This window comes from Myotis daubentonii, chromosome 20 (assembly GCF_963259705.1).
Source record: "Myotis daubentonii chromosome 20, mMyoDau2.1, whole genome shotgun sequence".
NCBI lineage: Eukaryota > Metazoa > Chordata > Mammalia > Chiroptera > Vespertilionidae > Myotis > Myotis daubentonii.
Window position 1 is genome coordinate 3,812,106 of NC_081859.1, and position 23,585 is coordinate 3,835,690.

At 47.9% G+C, this 23,585-nt stretch overlaps 1 protein-coding gene across 6 annotated transcripts in view; it reads right to left on the bottom strand.

Annotated features, from left to right (window-relative positions):
* Positions 1 to 23,585, bottom strand: part of TTC13 (tetratricopeptide repeat domain 13) — a 45,793-nt gene that overhangs the window by 21,882 nt on the left and 326 nt on the right. For 2 of the 6 annotated variants that reach the window (XM_059677496.1, XM_059677495.1), the window contains exons 2-6: positions 17,433 to 17,527; positions 14,218 to 14,293; positions 9,727 to 9,797; positions 3,551 to 3,616; positions 2,397 to 2,489 (exon numbers count right to left, since the gene is read on the bottom strand). In XM_059677496.1, coding sequence (XP_059533479.1) covers positions 2,397 to 2,489; positions 3,551 to 3,616; positions 9,727 to 9,797; positions 14,218 to 14,293; positions 17,433 to 17,527 — 401 coding nt within the window. The remainder of the gene's footprint in view (positions 1 to 2,396; positions 2,490 to 3,550; positions 3,617 to 9,726; positions 9,798 to 14,217; positions 14,294 to 17,432; positions 17,528 to 23,585) is intronic. The other 4 variants (XM_059677498.1, XM_059677497.1, XM_059677500.1 and 1 more) reach the window with 2 other exon arrangements.

Consider the following 23,585-nt stretch of genomic DNA (forward strand, 5'->3'; position numbering starts at 1 on the left):
AGACCCAAATGTGGGGTCAAAATCAACCGGAAAGAGAACTGGGAACCATTAAGACAGAGAAAGGGCTGGGCCCAGAGAGAGCCGCCCGTGACCTGTGGCTACGTCCTCAGAGGCAGCAAGTGCCGAATGACCATTTCTAAGGTTTCGGGTGTTCGTAAGCCCTGGTGTGTTCACGCTTAGCTCGACAGGCATGATCCGCGACGCAGGGAGACACATCGGCAAGCCTGTCTGGAGAGCCCTGTGGCCCAGCGATGGTGTGTCCAGGCCACAGGGCGCCACAGGAGGTAGTGCGGGAGGCAAAGGTACACCAAGAAGAGTGAGGAAGCCCCAAGTGGGTGTCAGTGTGCACGCCCGAAGCTCAAGCACTTTCTCCTCAGCAAACGTTCTTGGTTAGGATCGGTTTTCTCCTGATAATACAGGTCGTTTTGATCAAGTTTTACTAACTGGCTTCCTGTTCTGCAGAAGCTGCCAACCAGCAAAACGGAGGATTCAGGGGGGCACATCGCCAGTGGCAGGGAGAGGAAGGAACAAAGCACAGGCCTGGGAATCCCACAGGCAGAGTGGGCGGGCTTCTGTTTGGGGGGAGAAACATCCCTACCTAGTTTATTGACCCCTCGGAACAGAACCATAATCAATAGGCAGAATAATCACCCGAGTAACTAAAAATGCTGCATTATGTTCACTGAATATAGACTATTTCAGAGAGTAAAACCGTTCTCCTAAGGTAATTTTTGACATATATGTAAGTGGTATGCTATAATTTAGCTGGAAAAAATCGCCATGTAGTGACATCATTGCCCAATAACCCTGGAAAAGGGCGATAGTTGAAAATTACTTTTCTAATTACCAATGTCATTTTGGGATACATAATTAGCTTTTTATTAGATATACAAAACTTTTAAACCTTCTAGATTACTCTTTTTTTTCTAAGTAAACTTAGAAATTAAAGTCATGCTTTATCCATAACGTTTTAACCACCACGCACTCACCAAAGTAGAGAAAGAAAGAACTTCAGGATTACAATCCAACATAGACCAGAGGTAATGAATCATAATATCACTGTTTGAGAAAGAATTTTCTTCTTAAAGCTAAATCCCCAATAAAACATAAAATTCCCTTTAAGAAACTGAACTCTAATTTAAGAGACTATAATTTAGCGAACAAAATCATCACAAATAGTTGTAAATTACTAAAATACGGCCAGTGTGGGTCAGTGGTTGAGCATTAGCCTATGAACCAGTCAGGGCACAGGCCCAGGTTGTGGGCTCGATCCCCAGTAGAGGGAGTGCAGGAGGCAGCTCGTCAATGATTCTCTCTCATCATTGATGTTTTTCTCTCTCCCTCTCCCTTCCCCTCTTAATAAAAATATATTTAAAAAATATAAAATAAAATGCTTAGTGCTTCCTTTCTAAGTTTTCTCTCCCCAAAGAGGAAAAAGAAGTAATTTTTTCCTTTAGTTCAACGATGACATCCCACCTGATCAGATGACTAAAGTTAAGTTTTATTTCGGTTAAATACATTAACATAATCCCTAAGCATTGCACATGGCTAAGTGTGCAGTAAAATAAACACAACAGGAAACGTGGATATTCACTATTATCTTATGAAAACAGTAAAACGAATACATTTCATTAAAAAGCATTAAAAGTGAGTGCCTTCGCACACATCCCCTTCTCTGCTCTGCACCCTCGCCTCCGCCGTGTTCCCCAGGACGCGGGTCTGATGCGTCTCAAATCTCCTCCCGGTGAGGGCGAGGCCTCTGCGAAGCCGGCACCAGCCCTCCCCTTGCCAACCTCACGCAGAGCTCTGGGGCCGAGGCCACACCGTCCAGCTCCTGAGGAAGCGCCCTCAGGTCAGCTCTCACGATTACCTGGAGTCCCGCCTTACGTGACCTCCTGCTCCACTAGTGTTCCTTCAAGGTCTGGTGACAGGCACCCTTACCTGAGCTGTGTCTCCGTGTGGCAGGTGTGTCTCATAGGAGTTACAGATAAACACGTGCACACATGCGCACACACACATGCTTCTAAAGGCTACACGTTTCATTTTGACCACACCGTCATATTACGTTTTGCTAAGGTATGTCACATACACAGTAATATACTTTTCAATGAACACTGACAGTAGTACTAGTCGTAAATATGAAATATTACTATTATATGTTAAATCAGGAGTATCATGTTTTAATACTCAATATTACTATTATATGCGAAATCTGGAGTATCATGGGCCCACAGTTTCCTAGTAACTTCAACCATGTTTGAAAGCATTAAGTACCCAGGAGGAAAACGTAGCAGGCATAAGAGGGCTTTAAAATTGACAAGTGATGAAATAATAGAAAAAAAAATTGAGACTGAACTAATCTGGGAAGGGCAGAGGGAAAAGAAAACCACACTCACTTCTGCTCGCTGCTCAAATACCTCTGGGCGGTCTGGTTCCAGGGCAATGACTCGGCTCAGTTCGAACAGAGCGAGCTCGGCATTCTTAATGTCCTTGAAAAGGCATCAGCTCAGTATGAGATGCACTGTTACTCAAACCGGGCGCAACAGATTTCTGCAATAATAACTTAGTAACGACAGAACTGCTTATTTAGAAATAAATACCAACTTAGCATCTGGAAGTTAAATAAGTTAAAGTGCCATTATTCACCTCACTCCAGTCTACCTACCCATCAACAGCACGCTGGCCCTGACTCCTATCACAGGTTCCACAGATGGTGAAATAGTTTCTAAACTTCACCAGTAAAACCCCGAATCAATACATTTCAAGGGATGAGAATGTGGACACCAGCAGGCAGAGGACACCGCCGACCAGCAGTATTGGGGGGACAGAAGGGGCCAAGTCAGTGTCAATTAAACCCCTAAGCGTCCTACACAACAGGAGTCCAGGTAAGTTCTCTCTAAAATCGGCACATTGCCCAGTCAGTGTGGCTCAGTGGTTGTGCGTTGACCTATGAACTAGATCATGGCTCAATTCCTGGTCAGGGCACATGCCCAAGTTGTAGGCTCGGTCCCCAGGGGGGTGGGGAGGTGGGCGAATGCAGGAGGCAGCCGATCAATGATTCTCTCTCATCACTGATGTTTCTATCTCTCCCTTCCTCTCTGAAATCAATTATATATATATATATATATATATATATATATATATATGTTAAAAAAAACATAACTAAGAAAGGAGCTCCAATTCCTAGTCCTGCTGCCCTGACGCCCAGCCCCTGCTTGCACCATGAGTGTGTCTTAGGAACCAGTCCCGGGCTCCTGCTTCTCTTGGTCTACGTCCAGTTCACTACAAACTAAAGTGTAGGCTGGCCAAGACTGTCCTTTAAGAGGAGACAATATGGCAAAATTGACCTCCGCAGACCTGGGCAGACATTCCCAGTTCACCACCTCCCGGCCACCTGGTCCTGAGTCAGCCCTCTCCTGCCACCTTCTCCCTGTGACCTGAGCAGCCCTCTGCGCTCCCACCAGAGCTCCACCAACAGGGAGCGCTCCATCCACCCTGGTGCACGGCAGGTCGTGTAGGCACTACGCAAGCGCGACTATTCCATACTCACATGTAGGCCCTTCTTTCCATAGGCTATCCCTCGGCCATAAATGGCACTAACCAGATCAGGCTCCTCCTAGTCAGACCAAAACAGAAACACGTCAAAAACTAGAAACGGAACAAAACAAAACAAAACAAAACAAAGTCAGTTTCTGCTTAAAGCACATTAAGGCCCCAAGTGACAGCTCTGTGCTACCACACGTCAGTCAATACGCAGTCCCAAGCAGGGAAACCTGTATCCTTAAGCCCATGGGAATGAGACACGCAGTAAGAGTTTTGCATTAAAAAACAAAACAAAACAAAACAAAACACCTAAAATAATGAGAACCAACAATACTGAGCCCTGTGCCGGCCTCTTTCACAGGCATCTGACTTAGAATGTAGGTGACTCTCTCGACCACTCCATGGCTGGCAGCGTCAGCAAGCAAGTCCCACAGAAAACGGGGGCTCGGGGAGTCGACAACTGGGTGATGCCCCTTCCTGGGTTGCCTCCTGTCTTACAATCATGAAGCCACCGGGAAAGGGCCGGCCCTCGGAGCCAGCACGGTGAGGAACAGGACACCAGCGGGCTCCTCGGGCGGCTGGGGACACAGAGTACTTTACACTCAGAGGTCAGACCGTTCTGCAACCTGCTCTCAGATGGGCCGAATGAAGCGCCACGCAGGCCCAGAGGCAGAGCGACTGCCGGGCCATCGAGCCCTGCACACAGGGGCAGGAGCTGCCCCCCCCCCCGCCCCGCCCGTGCTGAGGGAGATGCCTCCCGAGTCCATGCGGCCGCTGCCATGTTGACCTCATCTCTGAATCCGCCCCAGGTTTTAAGAAGGAAGAGGGTACGATCCTGGTGGAACTCTCGACCCTAATGAAGAATTAATAGAATCGCACCGGACGAGCCACTTTAGAGGCGAATCTAAGGCTCAAATCAGACCTGAGAGGGTGCCGGCCAGCCCTGCAGAAAAGACACCTCACCTCGCTGTGAGCAAAGAGAAAGAATAAAGGAGAAGAGGCCACGCACTGGAAAAGGAAAAGGCTGCTTCAGACAAGATGAGGTCCATCTACACCCAGTGGCTAACGGGTGGGGTGCTGGCTCCACCCGACAGCCTCACGCCGTATGGGAAATTGGAAAACTGCAGGGAAACAATGACAGATTTCTAGCTTCTCTTGGAAAACTAAAAGATTCAACAAAGATCGCCCACATGACAAAAAAATGACTAGAGCTAGGACTGGCTGGCTGCCTCTTCAGATGAAGGTGTGGATTCATCTGTCTCCCCAAGCCCACCCACAGCTCCGTCTCATATCAAGACACTGCGCTCATGTCAGGCGCCTCCCTGCGCCCCGTGTGGTTCTGGGTTTGTGATCTGTAACTCAGAGGCAGCTGGCATGAAAGGCTGTCCATGCTACTTGCTAAAAGGAAAAAGAGGACAAGCTGCAGAGAACCACAGCGGAGCGGCAGCTACTTCCTGTAAGTGGAGCTGACGTGTGATTGTGCAGGTAACTGATTTCCCCTTGGGGGTGGGATTACTAGATATGCTCTCCTTCTATGTTAACACCCTGCTGTATTCCTTTCAATTGTTTAAAACAAACACGTGTGCATCGATAAACAGAAAAAAACGTTAAGTACTATGTATTGTAGAAAATAATAGAAAATTATATTATGAATAAACATCTTATTTAAATAGTAAATAAAACATTTAGTATCAGTGGCAGAAAATTTAGGAAATAAAGAAAAGCACAAAAAAGAAAGGGCCCTCATCACCTGCAACCCAGAGGTGACACGGGAAACACTCAACCCCCCTCCTGGCTTCCGGCAGAGCAAGCAGTCTGGGGGGAGGGGCAGCGGGGAAAGGAACTGCGGAGGCACGGAGGTCAGACAGCCTTCGGGTTCCCTGGGCAGTCACCCCAGCCAGCGGGCCCCGGAGGGCACCGTCAGGGAGCCTTGCCTGCCAGAGGGGCGGGCAGTGAGCCCACAGAGCTGGTCCCCTGTGACCATATTCTCCAATGAGAGTAAACCCCTCAGATCTGTAACGTCTCAAAATGCCACTCTCCAAGTCTTTCTCCTAAAACTGAGACGATCATCAGGTGAAGCAGAAAGAAGTGAATTTAAATAGATACTTATTCTCCTGGCAGGACGGTCACCCCCGTACACCCTATGGCCAAGGCCAGCCACCCTGGGAGTCCCCCACCTCCCCGCCCTACACGGCGATGCAGGCAATTCTAGAAGTTTCACTCCTGAGTATCTCCCGTGTCTCCTTCCCTACCCATCGGCCCCCGACTGGCCACAGAAGCCTTCCTCCTCACCCAGGCTGCTGCAACGCCTCACGACCTTCCTACCTCTGCCCCCTGCAGGCCTGGTCTAAGAGCCACCTGTCTAGCATTACAGTCTGACCATGCCCCTCCCCTGGCTGGGAGTATTCTCTGGCTCCCAACACCTACAACAGTGACATTCATATCTCTATTCTCATCCACAGTAAGAAAGGATTTTACATTGCAGCCCAGTACAAACATGTATACGTACATAACATACATATATACACACATGTATACTGCGAATACTCCATCTGCACTGTTATCTGGTATTTTCTAGTCTAATAGAAAGTGCATTTTCTAAAAAGTGCTGCCTGGTGTGCCAGTTAATTTCAGGCCCTAGGGAAGGGTGGCAACTGGTAACTTGAAAAAGAAAGAAATCACATCTAGATGCCTCTGCAGAAAATACCAATCACTTTCCTGCCTTCTGTTCAGCCTGCTCACACGCGCTCACATGTGCACTCTGGAAGTCAGCACTACGGACAGCTCCCGGACACCAAGGCTCCCCAGCTCCCTGCATCTGCAAGCCCCACCCACCCGGGTTTTCAGAGAACGAATATTTCCACCTTTTAATATTATTTACTTCATGCAAATGAAAAACCCTGGTATAATAAGGTAGTTACTTTATTGGGATGATGTCCACTTAGATGTCTCAAAAATAAAGGTCTAGTTCACTATCCTCATCGCATTATTTACATAGTGACTTTAAATTTTAAAAAGATTTATTCTTCCACCACAAGGCTGGCTTTTTAAATTAAAACTCAAAAGTATTGGATTGCCATAACCGGTTTGGCTCAGTGGATAGAGCGTCGGCCTGCAGACTGAAGGGTCCAGGTTCGATTCCGGTCAAGGGCACATGCCTAGGTTGCAGTCAGGTTTAAAGAGTGATCATACTCCTAAAATATTATTTAAAAAGACTGATTTATAAACTCTGAGTCACGGTGAGAAATGAAGCAGTAACTGTTCTTTGCACCTCTGCTACCACCGACTTGTACAGTTTCCTGACGAGACTGGCTATCAAGAATTTGAGGAACTCAACAAAAACTCTCACTTTCAAACATAAAGCCTAATATGGAAAAGTTTTGTCCAGAAAAGCAGGAACGAGTTTCTTATTAAAATAGTAAAAAGGCCGAAACCGGTTTGGCTCAGTGGATAGAGCGTCGGCCTGCGGACTGAAAGGTCCCAGGTTCAATTCCGGTCAAGGGCATGTACCTTGGTTGCGGGCACATCCCCAGTGGGAGATGTGCAGGAGGCAGGTGATCGATGTTTCTCTCTCATCGATGTTTCTAACTCTCTATCTCTCTCCCTTCCTCTCTGTAAAAAATCAATAAAAATATTAAAAAAAAATAGTAAAAAGAACTTCAGCATTTGCTATCAAGTCCTTGTATTTTGTGTTTGTTATAGTCATATAATCTAAAGACATGGGACAAAAGTCACCACGCTCTATGTGAAATTTAAGTTGGCCTCAGGTTCCTCCAGTGTGCCGTGCAAATATGATTGTCCACACCCGTCATGATGTGGAAAACCTAAGAGGCACCAAAACGAGGGATAAGAAGAGAGAAAGCACCCAGTCAGCGTGGCTCAGAGGATGAGCATCCACCTATGAACCAGGAGGTCACGGTTCAACTCCCAGTCAGGGTACAGGCCTGGGTTGCAGGCTGGATCCCTGGTGCGGGGCGTGCAGGAGGCAGCCGATCAATGATTCTCTCTTATCATTGATACTTCTATCTCTCTCTCCCTTCCTCTCTGAAATCCATAAAAATATATTATTTTTAAAAAGAAGAAGAAGAGAGAAAAGCAGCAGCAGCAGCAGCAGCAGCAGCGCCCAAGTCACTCCCCCTCCATAGGAAAATGTCACCAATGGCCGCCCAGCTCTTTCTTCTGTTGGGGACAGTGTCTGAACGTAGCGCTGCCCCCTAATCCCACTCCTGCCCCAGCAGTTGCCTGAATCACCAGAAAACCAGTCCAACCTTATCACCCACACACTCACAAAGAAAAACTTCCCAGACTGCCCGGCCGGCATGGCTCAGAGGTTGAGTGTCGACCTATGAACCAGGAGGTCAGGGTTCGATTCCCGGTCAGGGCACATGCTCAGGCTGCGGGCCCAACGTGGGGAGTGCAGGAGGCAGCTGATCAATAATTCCCCCTCATCATTGATGCTTCTCTCTCTCTCTCTCTTTCTCTCTGAAATCAACAAAAATGTTAAAAAAAAAAAAAAAGACTTCCCAGACCAAAGCAATCCATTACCTCAGAGACTGATGAAAATGTTCTATTACATTTCAATATTTTAATATCTTTTCTCAGCACAAAGAGAGACTTACTTTCTGAACACAATTAGAAGAGAAACGGTTTACAGCAGTAAATGGACAATACAAAGACATGTTATAGGACCATTAAAGTAAGATTGTAGAGAAATACTGAAAAACATTTACTTATAAAACCAAATGAAAACGTAATACAAACAGTACATATAATCAGATTACAAAACACAAATGCGTATTTTGAAAAGATCATCAATAAAAAACTTTAATGGTGGAGTGGCAAAACCGGAATTTTTTTTTCTTCAAAATTTTTTTCTTTAACGTTGCTCTATTTCCTTCAACTACAATGGCAATAATATTTTCAAAGAGTTGAATAAATTGATAAGATATCTGCGAGCTCATACTGTTTTCTGCTGTTGATCTCCATAGGTTAATTGACATTTGTGCCTATAAATGTATCAAAACCTTCCTTTCAATCCAGGCCCAAGTGTTCGCTGTGTACAAGTTTAAATATTGCAATGTTAAACAGAAAGGTGCTTTAAAAACTATTTACACTCTATCCTTTGTACTGTAAACTCTACTGAAGAATATTATCCCATATGTCCACCCAAACGCACAGCTCCTTGGGGACTTTAAAGTAATAACTAAAAAATATACCATCAATTTTTTTGAGAGCAAAGATAGGGTTATCAACATAACCAAACCCATGTTTAAAAAAGAGAAAACACATGCACAGCAGAAAAATTCAAAATTATTTTCTTAAAATTAAGTCTATGTACTGGATTGTAAACTAGCGATTGGCCCTTACTGTATCAGCACAGATAAATATGCCAGAACGGTGCTGTGAGCAGTTAAAATTTACTGAGCATTTACTGTGGGCCAAGTACTGGATCCGAAGTACTTTGTAGGATATTGCATTTAGGACTAACAGGAATATTTTGGAGGTAGTTATATCCCCATAATCTAGGAGGTGAAGTAACTTGCTTGTGAGCAGCTAAGTGGATTAGAACCTGAGTATCTCTAACTCTGAAGTCCACGTGTTCTTCACCGTCCTCTACATCAGCCATCGGAAATGGGGACGTAGCTACAGAAATATGGTTAAATGATGATGGGACATATGAGGCCAACCACGTTGGGCTCCATGAAGGGTCCCTTTGCAACTACGTATTTAAGCATTTCTCCTTAACCAGATTTTAGCGCAGTCATCCATCATCCAAGGCCCCATAATCCCACGGAGGCGTCTCATAATTAAAAGTGAGAAACAAATCCACGAGTGGGACTTAACCACTGAGAGCAATTCCTGCACAGAAAGCAAACACCTGGATTCCAAGAAGCACCAGTGCCCACGCCCGCGGGAGAGGCGCTAATGACTGTCTTCTTAAACCTGCATTTGAGGCCCATCTGCCACCCAAGGGTGGGCCTCCCGTTCCTCATGTACAGTGACACTGCGGAGGGAACGAGACCCAGGACGAGGCCTGCACCGAGGAAGTGCTCCCAGTCAGGGCTGATTTCCTGGGCTCTAACCCTTAAATAGACGGATTACTGCAACACTTCAACGATGCGTGAGTCCGTATTTTTGTCATGACTATGAACTTGAAATTACATAATTAAGAGGAAAAATTACCTGAAGCATTGTTGAGAAATGCCTGATTGCTTCATCATAGAGACCACTGCCAATCAACACATAAGCAATAGCTGTGGGAAAAAAATGCAAAAATATTAAAGGAGGGAGAACCAAGATGGCGGCATAGGTTAACGCCGGAGTTTGCTGCTTTGAACAACTACTTCAAAAGTGAAACTAAAACACGGAACGGACATCACCCAGAACCACAGGAACGCTGGCTGAGTGGAAGTCCTACAACTAGGAGGAAAGAGAAACGCACAGGGACACTCAGAGGAGGCGCAGTGCTGAAGTCAAATTCTGAGGTGCGGAGTGCGCGGAGCGGGCTGGCGGCGGAGGGCGCGGTTGTTGTTTTCAATCGGGAGGGAGTCGCAGACTCTGAGCACCAGATCCGGGCGAGTCTTTAGGGACCCAGACTCAAACGGGAGAAGCGGGACTGTCTGGCTTCGGTCAGAGCGACGAGTGCAGCTTTCTCTCCGAGCTTTGCAGCGGGTGCTGGGACTCAGAGAGGCAGAGCCCCTGGGGACAGGACTGAGAGCCGCCATAACTGCTCTCTCTGGCCCACCCTGTTGATCCTGTGCGACCCGCCCCGCCCAAGCCCAGCACAGAACCATTTGCCCGATAGCCTCAGGCAAAGGCTAGATTAGCACCTCCCTAGAGGACAGAAGTTCTCTCACTGCTGACACAGCTGATTCTCATAGCCACTTGGCCTGGAGGTCAAACCCTCCCTGGAATTAGCTACAACAATCAAGATTTAACTATAAGACTTCGAACAAAGACCACTAGGGGGTGCACCAAGGAAGCATAACAAAATGCGGAGACAAAGAAACAGGACAAAATTGTCAATGGAAGAAATAGAGTTCAGAACCACACTTTTAAGGTCTCTCAAGAACTGTTTAGAAGCTGTCGATAAACTTAATGAGATCTACACGAAAACTAATAAGACCCTCGATCTTATATTGGGGAACCAACAAGAAATTAAGCATACACGGACTGAAATAACGAATATTATACAGACGCCCGACAGCAGACCAGAGGAGCGCAAGAATCAAGTCAATGATTTGAAATGCGAGGAAGCAAAAAACATCCAACCGGAAAAGCAAAATGAAAAAAGAATCCAAAAATGCGAGGATAGTGTAAGGAGCCTCTGGGACAGCTTCAAGCGTACCAACATCAGAATTATAGGGGTGCCAGAAGATGAGAGAGAGCAAGATATTGAAAACCTATTTGAAGAAATAATGACAGAAAACTTCCCCCACCTGGTGAAAGAAATGGACTTACAGGTCCAAGAAGCACGGAGAACCCCAAACAAAAGGAATCCAAAGAGGACCACACCAAGACACATCATAATTAAAATGCCAAGAGCAAAAGATAAAGAGAGAATCTTAAAAACAGCAAGAGAAAGAAACTCAGTTACCTACAAGGGAATACCCATACGACTGTCAGCTGATTTCTCAACAGAAACTTTGCAGGCCAGAAGGGAGTGGCAAGAAATATTCAAAGTGATGAATACCAAGAACCTACAACCAAGATTACTTTATCCAGCAAAGCTATCATTCAGAATTGAAGGTCAGATAAAGAGCTTCACAGATAAGGAAAAGCTAAAGGAGTTCATCACCACCAAACCAGGATTATATGCAATGCTGAAAGGTATCCTTTAAGAAGAGGAAGAGGAAGAAAAAGGTAAAGATACACATTATGAACAACAAATATGCATCTATCAACAAGTGAATCTAAGAATCAAGTGAATTAATAATCTGATGAACAGAATGAACTGTTGATTATAATAGAATCAGGGACATAGAAAGGGAATGGACTGACTATTCTTGGGGGGGAAAAGGGGTGTGGGAGATGTGGGAAGAGACTGGACAAAAATCGTGCACCTATGGATGAGAACAGTGGGTGGGGAGTGAGGGCGGAGGGTGGGGCGGGAACTGGGAGGAGGGGAGTTATGGGGGGAAAAAAAAAAGAGGAACAAATGTAATAATCTGAACAATAAAGATTTAATTAAAAAAAAAATAAAAAAAAAAAAAATATTAAAGGACAGAATAAAGGATCTCAGACGAAAATTCTTTACTGAATCTTAAAAGGCAGCTGTAAGGACTAGAAGCAGTTAAAGAAACCCTAGACATTAATAAGATGTAATCGAATTCCTCTACCACTCAGCACTTGCTAATCAGTCTCCTAGTTTTATCTGGATTTAAATTATTAAAGCCATCTATAAAACATCTCCCTACAAGAAGTAATTATCTTTTTCCAAGTCCATCACTCACTTTCAAATACCAAATAACCTTTATGAGCCTTCCTATCTATATCTCAAAAGAACTGGTAATGACCCTGAATAATATCCACATAACATGTGATTTTACTGTGAAAGTCATGAGAAATACCCAAAGAACATCACAAATCTCGATTCCTAGGGGTGCTAAATTTACTACCAATTACCTAATAAGAACAAAAACAGAGGCTCAAATTAACATATATTAACATAATACTTAACTGTAAATAATTCACATGATTGCAATGAAATGATAGTCTTTTTTCTACCTCTCCTATCCAAAATACAGTCAAAACACTACTCAAAATTTACACTAGTGAAGAATGAGTAGTTTTGATCAAACTGTTCAGGTAAATTTTAATATTATATATTATATTTCCATCTATAATGCTTGCCCAAACTATGTACATCCCCAAATACACCTGAAAAAAATATTCCTCATTCAATATAATAGTATATTTCTTTGCAAAAAAAAAAAAGCTGTACTGCAACTTTAATTCTAAGATGTCATAGGTGTTCAAGAAGATGGGCAACTAAAACTTTTACTGTCATTAGAACTTAAAGTTCCTGACAGTTAAAAAGTAGCAAAACGCTTACATGCAGGAAAACATTAAATGCAGAAAGAGATTTAAATCATCTTTATAACTAACTTGAGAAAAGCAAAGGTCCAAAACATTGAGCATCATAATAATACAAGAGTTTTTGAGGGCATTCTCCAAAATAAAAATAAAAATAAAACAAAGGACTATTTTTATACTAACGTCTTTGAAAAGACACATTAAGGTCAAACTTGTATCCAGCAGAACAGTGGATGCTATTCAGATAGTCGCATCAGGTAACAAGATAACCAAAGACGTCTTTGGTGAGGGCCAGTCATATCAGAGGGAAAAGCAACAAACAGCAATAACAGTGACGTACTGCGTTCTTAACACATGCAAGGCCCTGCCCTGAGCACTGATACACGCTAACGTATTGACTCTTTACTGCAATGAGGCAGGTAAGACTATCATCTCCATTTACAGACAAGCGTAAAGTCGTTAAACAAACTGTCCAAAGACAACGTGCAGTGAATGAGACGCAGGAACCAGGCTGCCCAGCTCGGCTCCGGACCCCTGCAAACCAACACCTTCCAGGGAAATACACAAGCTGCAGCGGAGCTGCTGGGCACTGGCCTGGAATACAAGAATGGTTTCAATTCCTCGATGAGGACTTCGGAAAAGACCAAATCTGGGCCTTAAAGGGTCATTCCTTGTCAAAGGCTGCTCCAAAAATAGCACCAAAAAGTGATTAATACTTTCAAAGTGGGCAACTCTCAATCATCGGCACCCCCAGAGAAAAGGAGGCAAGACAAGAAGTGCTTGGTCCTCACATACAATGTGCATGGCCGCAGAAAGCATACAATGGTTACATGTAAACTAGAGGCCCGGTGCACGAAATTCATGCAAGGGGCTTGGCCCTTGCAGCCCCAGCTGCCTCGCGGCCCAGCCCACTGGTCATTCCGGAAGGTTGTTCTGGAAGGTCATTCCGCCGCCCTGTCTAATTAGCATATTACCGCTTTCTTATATAGGATTAGGTAGGAAATCGTTGTATAGGTGCCCCGAGCAGGCATGTGCTCCTGTGAGGTCTGCCCCGCTGACCGGTTCAATCCTGTATCTCGAACTATTTCCTCTCCTTCAAGGGTGAGCTGACCAGGGAATGAGAAGACACACCCAAAAGCCTACCAGACACGGGCCAGCCCGCCTGTTTAAAACACGCCCTGGACAAGCCAACTGCACGACCCGCTTGCCGATCTGAATAAACTCAACTTCCTCCACCCACGTTCTCAGCCCGTGGTGATGACTGTCCCTATGAGCGAGTGAACCCACACCTACCCTTTTTACTACACAGAAGGCGGGAGTAGGCGTGGTTCCCTTCTGCTTTCACTTCTACATTGTTCACACTTGATGACTACCCACGACCTTTTAATGAGTAACAGTTCCTAGGAACTCATTCCCATAATTATTAATTTCCATAGAAGCACGGGCTGGAACAGTCCTTCCTGATCATTCCTTTCTTTTATGCTACGATGCATGGACTCGCACAGATCAGACCACTCGCACCAGCAGAGCCCGTCTCTGTCGGTCTCCGTGCTCTCTACCTCTCCATCCTGCCTACCGGCTCTGCGCGTAATCACAGATTTGAGGGGAAAACTACAGCACCCCCGACGGAAGTCTCACCTAACTCCTCATTTGTGCTGTCGTTGTCAGTAGCAAACGGAAATCTCTTCTGTTCTGCGATAGACTTGGCCTGGCTCTGAAATAAAAAAACGAACAGACACACACGTTAGCTTATCAGAGATGAAAACATCATAAAAACCCATCTTTGGAAAAGTAAAGCTACACTGAATTTATAGAAGCAATAAATTGTCACTCTGTCACATCGATTGTGTACGTCAAGGACACCATCTGCGGGTAACGCATGTGCTTCCTCCCCCGATTGCTGGTGGTTCCATGTCCAAGAGCCAGACCTTTCCCCTCCGAAGGGATTCATCTCGCTGGCGGCCTCAACGCTCTCTGCGTCTCCAGGGACCGTTTAATGACCTCAGCTGTGTTGCAAACATCACATTCTAGTGACCAGTTCTTCAGTGGGTCTTGATAACAGGACATTGCTTTTAAACCCTGACACAGTTTAGAAATAAGAGCTACACGTTGTACAGAGCTGGCACTGTAGAAGGACCAACAAAATCTGACCAAGAAACAAGACAATCCATTGAATAAAGCATGGCCAAGTGATGAACATGACCCTCCCCGTAAGGCAGGAGAATGGCCCACGCGGAATCCATGCGGACACACGCACATCTGGCAGGACTCAAAACAAAAGTGGGGCCGGGGGAAAACAGATGATATGTTAGCTTGTAAGTGGGATGATTTCATAAGCAGCATCGGTCCAGCCCACAGAATGAGGACTCCACCAAGTGTTGGAGACAAATCGTGTCTGATAAAGTGCTGCTACTTCCCCAGGAATGGCTGTCAACGCTAAACGATGACACACTAAGCCTACGGGGTTCACATTAATGTGACAACTTCCTACCGGATTCACCTAAGACAGGATCAAACCTGGTACACACACCCACAGACAGGAAAAGCTAAGACGACCCGTGGCTCTTGGCAAAACTCTAGGACTGGAATCTGGAGACATCCCCATTATTTCAATTCTTCTTTTTTTTTTTTAACCCCATATTCCATAGATTCCAGCCAAATAATTACACGTGGGAGACTCTTCTGACTAATGTACGTGCTGCTTAGCCAATGACTGGGATTCATCCCCGCGATGAGCTTCCTTCTCAAACAGGGTAACGAGGTAGGTCCACGGGCACCCGAGACCCTCCAAACCCAGGGGTACGTTCAGATACAGGGCGGTATTTGGTTTGCCCAGAAAACAGATCAAGAATAAGCGACCTCTGGTTAAGACACAAGTAAAAAGACACAGGTCAGAGGGCACCGCAGCTCAGGAGTCAGTTCTCGCTTCGAGCCAGGACTCCAGAAGGAAAGAGACACCAGAGAATTCTACCAGGACGGGGACGTTCTACACTTTACTTCCTCCAGCAGAACCTTAATGATGAGAGCAGCTCAGCCAGCTCTCTCCTTGAGCTGGGAGCTCCCGCCCCTGGCGACCACGTCAGGCTTCGTGAGGAAACAGCACATTTAACAACACGGGACAGAAGCACAGGAGGGTGCGCACATCCGGGGGTGACCGGGCAATGGCCCCTCCTCTTTGTCAGATGACTGAGGGCAGCGCACAGATGCAAAAGATTTTTCTGCTTAATGCATTGCTTCGAGCCGAGAAAAGGAGGCTATAAATAATTCTCTGAATACTGAAGAAGCCTTATTAATTTCATCTGGCATTTAGTGCGAGGTTGCCATTTGTCAAGGCTTTGTGCAAAAAAAATGTGGGAGAGAGCAGAAATGAAGTCCCATGAAGAAGAGTAGACTGAAGAGCATTCCTGACTTAAAACTGTTTATTACATTAAAGTCTGTAACAGAAGTGGGCAGGGTAGATTCATTTCTTTTTTTTCATAAAATTTTATTGATTTCAGAGAGGAAGGGAGAGGGAGAGAGATAGAAACATCAATGATGAGAGAATATCATTGATCAGCTGCTTCCTGCACACCCCCTACTGGGGATCGAGCCCAAAACCCAGGCATGTGCCCTGACCGGGAATCGAACTGTGACTTCCTGGTTCATAGGTCGATGCTCAACCACTGAGCCACACTGGCTGGGCACAAATTTCCTCTTCTTATGAGGACACAACTCATAGGGCCATCTCAAACTGGAAAGCCAGCTAGTAGAAAGCATCTGAATCACTATCAATCAGAAGTTTCGTCATTCTCTAAGCATCTAATCGTCTGTCCACGGTGGGGATTATCCAATCTCTGGTTGCCGTTGGCCTCCATGGCCCACTCACTACCTTGTGAGACAGCCCAGTCTGGTCTTGGACAAGTCTAAATCAAGCGTCCAGGTGTCAGTTTGGTTGCTAGGCACCAAGTGAGGCCAAGTCAGTTAGTTCATCGTCCTCTGGTTTGCAACTCCTTCCTATCGTCAGTAGTTCTCACAGGAAAAGGCAAAGCTCTGTTTGGGAAAGAAAGAGTGTCCTACAGTGGAACTTCCGACAAGAGGAAAAAGCAGTATCCAGGTGGATGTTGAAGGGAAAGGCCTGGAGAAAAAAGATGGGAACCGTGGGCACCGGAAGAGGAACTCGGCTTCATGGAACTAAGTGTGAATAGCAGGCAGAGCCCCCACCTCGAGGCAGAGGGGCCGCGGACACATGCTAACGTGGACAGACAGACGGACGCAGACGGACGGTGCCAGTGCTGTGCGCTCACCCGAGTGGAGAGCTCTCCTGCACACTTAGGTGGGCTGATAAAACATACAGACACAGCTCAGAGGGAAGGCGGGGAAGAGATAATCAACCGAAGACCTTGTATGCACATATGCATAACCCCTATGTGACACAGAGACAGGTGGTGGAGGCCTGGGGCTGGGGGCGGGCTGGAGGGGGTCACTGGGGAAAAAGGGGGACATACATAATACTTTCAACAATAAGGATTTTTAAAAAAGAAACAAAAATTAAAAGTACAGACATATATACAAGATCCCCACACAGCCGAAGGCTGGGAAAATGAGATTAGACTCTACTTTCAAACACACGAGGCGCCTAGAAATAAGGTTCCTGACGCCCTTTCATCCCTGAGGACTTCACAGTGACATGTCCTAGGTCCGAGTGACCGACCATCCAATTCCTAAGTCACAATAACTCATGTGACCCAATACAGATGCACGATCTTCGTCTTATGCCCACAGGCCCACTGGGCTCAACCCCTGGTTGATAAGCAGGGACCTGCACCTTCGGGGATGCGCATCACACACAGAGGGCGTGGGCAGAGGATGCGTACCAGGATCTTCTCCGTGTTGAGGGAGAGCAGAGAGTCGCAGGGCAGCGATCCCCGGGGCTCGCAGTCCGAGTCGTGGAAGTTCAGGAAGGAGGACTCTGAAAAGCAAGCAGGCCTTGTTACTCTCCGCGCCTTAAATGCAGGGCTCTTAGCGGCTCAGCTGGGAACTGGAATGTGAAGGATCCTCAAAACCAAAGTAAGGATAAGTGTCTAGTCCACTTGACAGCTGTGTGCATGCGTTACAGTGTCCAGGATCGTGCACACCCCTTCGTGGCCGTCCTCACGGCCATCCTGAAAAGGACCAAAGCCAGCTAGACTTCCCAGACGCCGAGACGCGGTTCTGGCAAGTTAGAACTTATCCAAGGCCAACAGGGCAAACCAGTACGAGTCCAACGCTAGTCCCACCGCAAACATGGGATCAGTTTAGTTGCTAAGGCCCTTTCACTGCCCTCTCCCACCTGCAGCATTTACCACAGATTAAAAAAAAAAATCACAAAAAGGAGAACAAGCCAGGCCGGGGGACCTAACGTTCCAAGATATGCACGGAGGGTCTCATATCACAACATACAAATAACTCCTAAAATTCAACAAGCAAAGGGCAACCCAACTTAAAAAAAATATGGTCAAAGGTTTTGAATAGGCAAATTTCCAAAGAATATGTAGCAATGGACACTGCATTCATGAAACGATGCTCTACCTCATTATTAATCAGGGAATGCAAACCAAATCACGAGGGACCACTTCACACCCGCTAGGATGGCCATCATTTTTTTTTTTAAATGGACAATCTCAAGTGTTGGCAAGGATCAGAGAAACTAGAACCCTCGTGCGCTGCAGTGGGGATGGGAAACGGTGTGGCCGCTGTGGGAAACGGCTTGGTGGTTCCTCAAAAAGTTAAACACAGGCTGTGCACATGATCCCATCACTCAACTCCTCGGTATACGCCCCAAAGAACTGAAAACAGGAACTCAGACAAGAACAGTATTCAGCCTTGGAAACGAATGAAGTACCGCTACATATTACAACATGGGAGGGCCTCCATGGCCCCACTCTGGGCAAGCAGGGGAGGCGGGACTTCCTGGAGCCTGTGCCACTGACCAGTGAAGGGAGAGGGAAGTTGAGAATTTCACAGGTGAAGGGGGGCGGGGGTCCCAGGCAGAGATAAGCACCCCGTACATCTGCCGTCGTCTTCACTGGCTGGAGCTGAGTATTTTCTGTGCCCACATTATTGAACTCTCAGCAGCTCTAGTACCATCTCGATTCACTCAGTGACTAACGGTATCGTCGACATGTAACTACATCAAGGTCTTTTAAATATTTATACTCATTTGGCATCTTCTGGCACTAGATAAAACCTCAAAAAAGTGCTCAGTAACACGAGTGACAATATGCACTCCTGCTCATCCTGACATTAATATTTCATTCAGACATGAAGTTAAAAAAACAGGCATGGCAAGTGGCACAGGGCACCGGCTTCGTGCAGCTGGAAGAGAATGGGTGCCGCTGGCTGAAATGGGAAGTTTAGGAGGAAGGGCAGTCCTTGAGGGAAGGGCGACCTTTAAGTCGAGAGCCTGTGCGATGCGGGCTGGAAGCTGCCTGGCCTGCAGGTAGGAAATAAATTCCGGGCAGAACAGATAAGAGCTGCCGACGTGAACTTGATCGTTACCTTGGGCTCCTTGAACACGTGGGGAAGTAAGCTCAGCAAGAAGGGGCACGTTCAAGGTCACAAAACGAGGAAAGAGCACAGCCGAGCCTTGCCACATCTGCACTCACGGGCACCACGTCAATAAAGTCCAGGGTCCAGCTGCCACCACTCCCTCCCCGGCGCTGGGTGCTGGCAGTAAACAGGGGCTGGCAGAGCAATGCCACCCGCTCCTTCCTCCCCGCCTCACCCACGGCCGCCTGAGAGGAGCATTTGGGTGCAGAGACAAGAAGCAGAGGTTTTTCTTTGCCTCTCCCTCAACGGCCTAGCATTGTTTAGACGGAGGGCCTGTAGCAGCCGGGAGAGAGCCATTACTAGGAAGGGCGACAGACTGGGAGCCGAGTGTCCTCAACTGGGAGAGAAACTGACAAGACCTGCTGGTTCAGTCCCCTCTGCGTCCCTGGGTCTCTGCACGGAACAGCCGTTTACCACACAATTGTTCTTCCCGTCTCCGTGACCAGCCCTCTTTACCTCTGAAGTCCCGGCCCCCGCCCCTTTCTTCTCAGCTCAGGATGGCAGCTAAGCCTCCACTGCCCGCCTGACCGCCTATGGGCTTCGGTCCTTGCGGAGCCCCCCCTTACAGACAAAATTACATTGTTTTTCTCCTGTTGATCTGTTTCATGTCGATTTCAGAAGAACCTGGAAGGGTAGAGGAGAAATGTTTCCTCCCCAACAGAGCTGACTGGGGCAGGTTCAAGAGAGCCCTGGACACGTGGAGGCAGAGCACGCGAACATCTCCTTTGAGGAATTCTGCAGAGATGAGGTTGTGGCTGGAAAGACCCTGGTCCTGTCGCTGCTGCTTGCTTTTTCCAAGAGGGGAGCTGCTACAGCCAGGGGCGTGCTGATGGAAGACAAGGGGGAGTGATATCCCGGGTACAAGGAGAGCGCACTGAAGGCAAAAGCTGCAAGCAGGCCCGGCCGGTGTGGCTCAGTGGTTGAGTGTCGACCTATGAACCCGGAGGTCACGGTTTGATTCCTTCTCAGGGCACATGCCCAGGTCGTGGGCACGATCCCCAGTAGGAGGCGTGCAGAAGGCAACTGATCGGAGAGTCTCTCTCATCATTGATGTTTCTATCTCTCGCTCCCTTTTTTCCTTCCTCTCTGAAATAAAAATATATTTTTAAAAAATCCGAAGAGACTTGTCACAAAATTATATATGTCAACAAACACACAAAATCAGGATCAAGGAGAGAAAAAAAGGATTGAGCAAATATACTAATAGTAAGGGTTACTGCAGTTGCCAAAATTTGGTTAACTTCCTCATAGCCAGAACAAGAAAGGAAATAGCTCTCATTATAAAAGCTCCCGTCCACTGATTCCTTATCACCTCCAAGGCACTGCAGATCAAAGTACTGTGGGCGATCAGACCGATTTCATTGATTTAAACAACTGGTCCCTCAGTTAAGGAAGTTACCATCTGTACTGGCCACCTTTTTTTTTCTTTGTTAAATATATTTTATTGATGATTTCAGAGAGGGAGAGAGAGATAGAAACATCAATGATGAGAGCGAATCATTGATCAACTGCCTCTCCCCGCACTGGGAATCGAGCCTGCAGCCTTGACCGGAATTGAACCTGGGACCCTTTAGGCCGCAGGCCCACACTCTATCCACCGAGCCAAACCAGCTAGGGCTGCACTGGCCATCTTTAAGTCTTATGGACTTGATCAGGATCAGAGCTGAATGCTAGCTGGCGAGGGCAGGTCTGTCTGATGCTGAAGACGGGAGTAGTTCTGGACTCTGGAACGAATCTAGACCCTGATGTGGATCCGATGGGGCTTCTGGATATAGAACATGAGCCCCTCGGGCTGTGACCGAGTTCACTGCAAATCCTGAATTGGTTCCCACACCTTTTCTTCTTAGGACAGAGAGGGGCTGGCGATGGCTGCAAAGGGCCCAGCATCCATCCACCTGCTTGTCCAGGGGAAGGAGGGAGACATGAGACACCCCAGCGTCTCCACCACATGGGCACATTCTGCAGCCAGGGAAGCCACGGAGCCAGCGGGAGCCCCCGGTAGTGCCAACAGGGGACTCTGGTAACTGTCTGACGTCTTCAGTGGCAAAGGCCCTTTAGCACCTGTCAGCAGCTGCTGGGACATGCATGTCAGCCCGCGAGGCCGGCTGAGAGGCTCGAGCTGCTCATCTGCAACAGCATGTTTAAAATTCCAAGCTAAGAAAGGAAGTACTGCCTGGGGGAGAGACGAGTGAAACATTGAAAGTGAAACACTGAAATAAGTTATGCTCCAAGCCTCCCAGGGCAGTGTGCACCCTCCCAAGCAGAGAACCTTAGACAATGGTGTCTACTCGTGAGGGAATGGAGGGATGGCCAGGATGATTCCTCTACATGCCAATTTAGGAAAACTCACATCTGCCCAGCCAGCGTGGCTCAGTGGTTGAACGCTGACCTATGAACCCGGAGGCCACGGTTCAACTCCCAGTCAGGGCACATGCCCGGGTTGTGGGCTCGATCCCCAGTGTGTGGCTTGCAGGAGGCAGCTGGTCCATGATTCTCTCTCATCATGGATGTTTCTCTCTCTCTCTCTCTCTCTCTCTCTCTCTCTCTCTCTCCCTGTCTCTTCCTTTCTGAAATCAATAAAAATATATTAAAAAAAGAAAACCCACATCTATTTTTATTGGGGGGGAGGTGCATACCGGCATAAGCCTGATGCTACAGGATAAAATGTGCCACCTGGATCAATAATATCCATTCATTTCATAATATCAATTGATTGCATAATATAAATCCATTTGTAGCTTCCATTGCCTAGCATCTGGGTCTCCTCCAGCCAGTGAGCGTCACCCAGCTATACTATAGGCGGGAAGGGGAATGAGGATGTACACGACATATACTGTTTGCTAGTAAATACTACAGACGTGTGTTGTTGCTACCTACAAACACTTAGTGCTCAGACGGGGTTTTATCCGGGGCCTCACCACCTGGGCTCCTCCTCTGGCAGCTGTGGGGCCGCAGGAAGGGGTGATCTCACTGTGCCTGGGTTTCCTCTGAGACAGGAACTACCATTCAATGCCGCAGTCACCGGTGTTCCAATCGACTAAGAGAAGAGGCAGACCCACCCCGAGCTCTGACAACACACGGGGCACACCGCAAGCGCTCAGATAGCTCAGCGGTTTCTCACTTCCCTCATTTCCCTCGCCGCACTCGAAGAAGAAGAAGAAGAAGAAGAAGAAGAAGAAGAAGAAGAAGAAGAAGAAGAGAAAAAAAACCCGCAATCAGGTAACAGTGTCTTCCCCTTAGAGGGGAGACAATTTTGCGAAGACAGGCCATTCGCTTGTTCGGATTCCCAGAGAGCGACAGAGTATAAAACCCATTCCTTTCTCCCCCACTCGGCCAGGCTGGCCCTGCTATGTGGGCTGTCTGCTAGCCAAAGTCTGTGGCTTCACAATAAGCAAGTCACATACCCCTGACTTCCTCCAGGAAGTCAGGCTGTGCTAAAGGGAAACCGGTGTGTGCTAATCTTGACATCTCATCTCAACCAAAAAGAAAAATACTATTGTCTTCCAGGTACAGAATGCCCAAGAGCAGTGCTCTCAGGCCGTAAAAGCCACTTCATAAAAGGGAAGGAGGTGGACCCAGACCTTTGAAAAGTGAGCCTTAAGGCGACTCACTGCAGGGAAGGGGGCAGGGAAGGGAGGGAGGTGGCTGCAGGGTGAAAGCATCCAATACAGAACCTGGACACAAAACCTGCATGCGGACTACATCCTGCCCCGGCGGCATCTCTCGGGAGCCCATTCCCCAGAGGCCAAGCGCGCCCCGGCGCAATGAATGGGGGGCCCGGCTCCCCGGCTCCCCAGTGCGCGCGCAGCTCCAGCTCCAGCTCCGACTCTCACGTCGGCTCGGGGCCCGCGGGGCCCTTTTCACCTTCGGGGCGACACCAGACAGGTCACAGGTCAACCCGCAACAACCGGAAGCCAGATGCCGACAAGCAGATAAGAAGGGCTCGCTGTGCGGTTCCCCTCTTTCCTTCCAGGGATCGGATGGCAGAGGCTGTTTCATACGATCAACAGCCCGGGGGGTCGGGACACCCGATTTCCAGGCCTAACGCGGGCCAGGCATCCCTGCTCCGGGCCCGGGCCCCGTCCCCCTCCGCCCGTCAGTCCCTCCCGGGTTCCCACGGCACCCGAGGGGCCGCCAGCCGTCTCCTCCTCCACCCTTTCCGCAGCTGCTGGCCTCGGGAGAGACCGCCCTGGCCCGGGAGCCTGCGGCCGGCTCTTGGCTCCATTCACCGGCCTCCCAGGGCGGCTATGGGAGGAGGGCGCGCGGCGGCGAGGGTGCGAGCGGCTGGAAGCGGCCCCGGCGGGACACCGCGCGGAGCCGGCTCGCGCAGGAGCACACGCCGCGGCCGGCGGCGGAGAGGCCGGGGTTGGGGGGACCCGGCCCGCAGCCCCCACAGCCCCGCCGGCCCCGCGGCGACCCGGACGCCCGCGCGCCGCCGC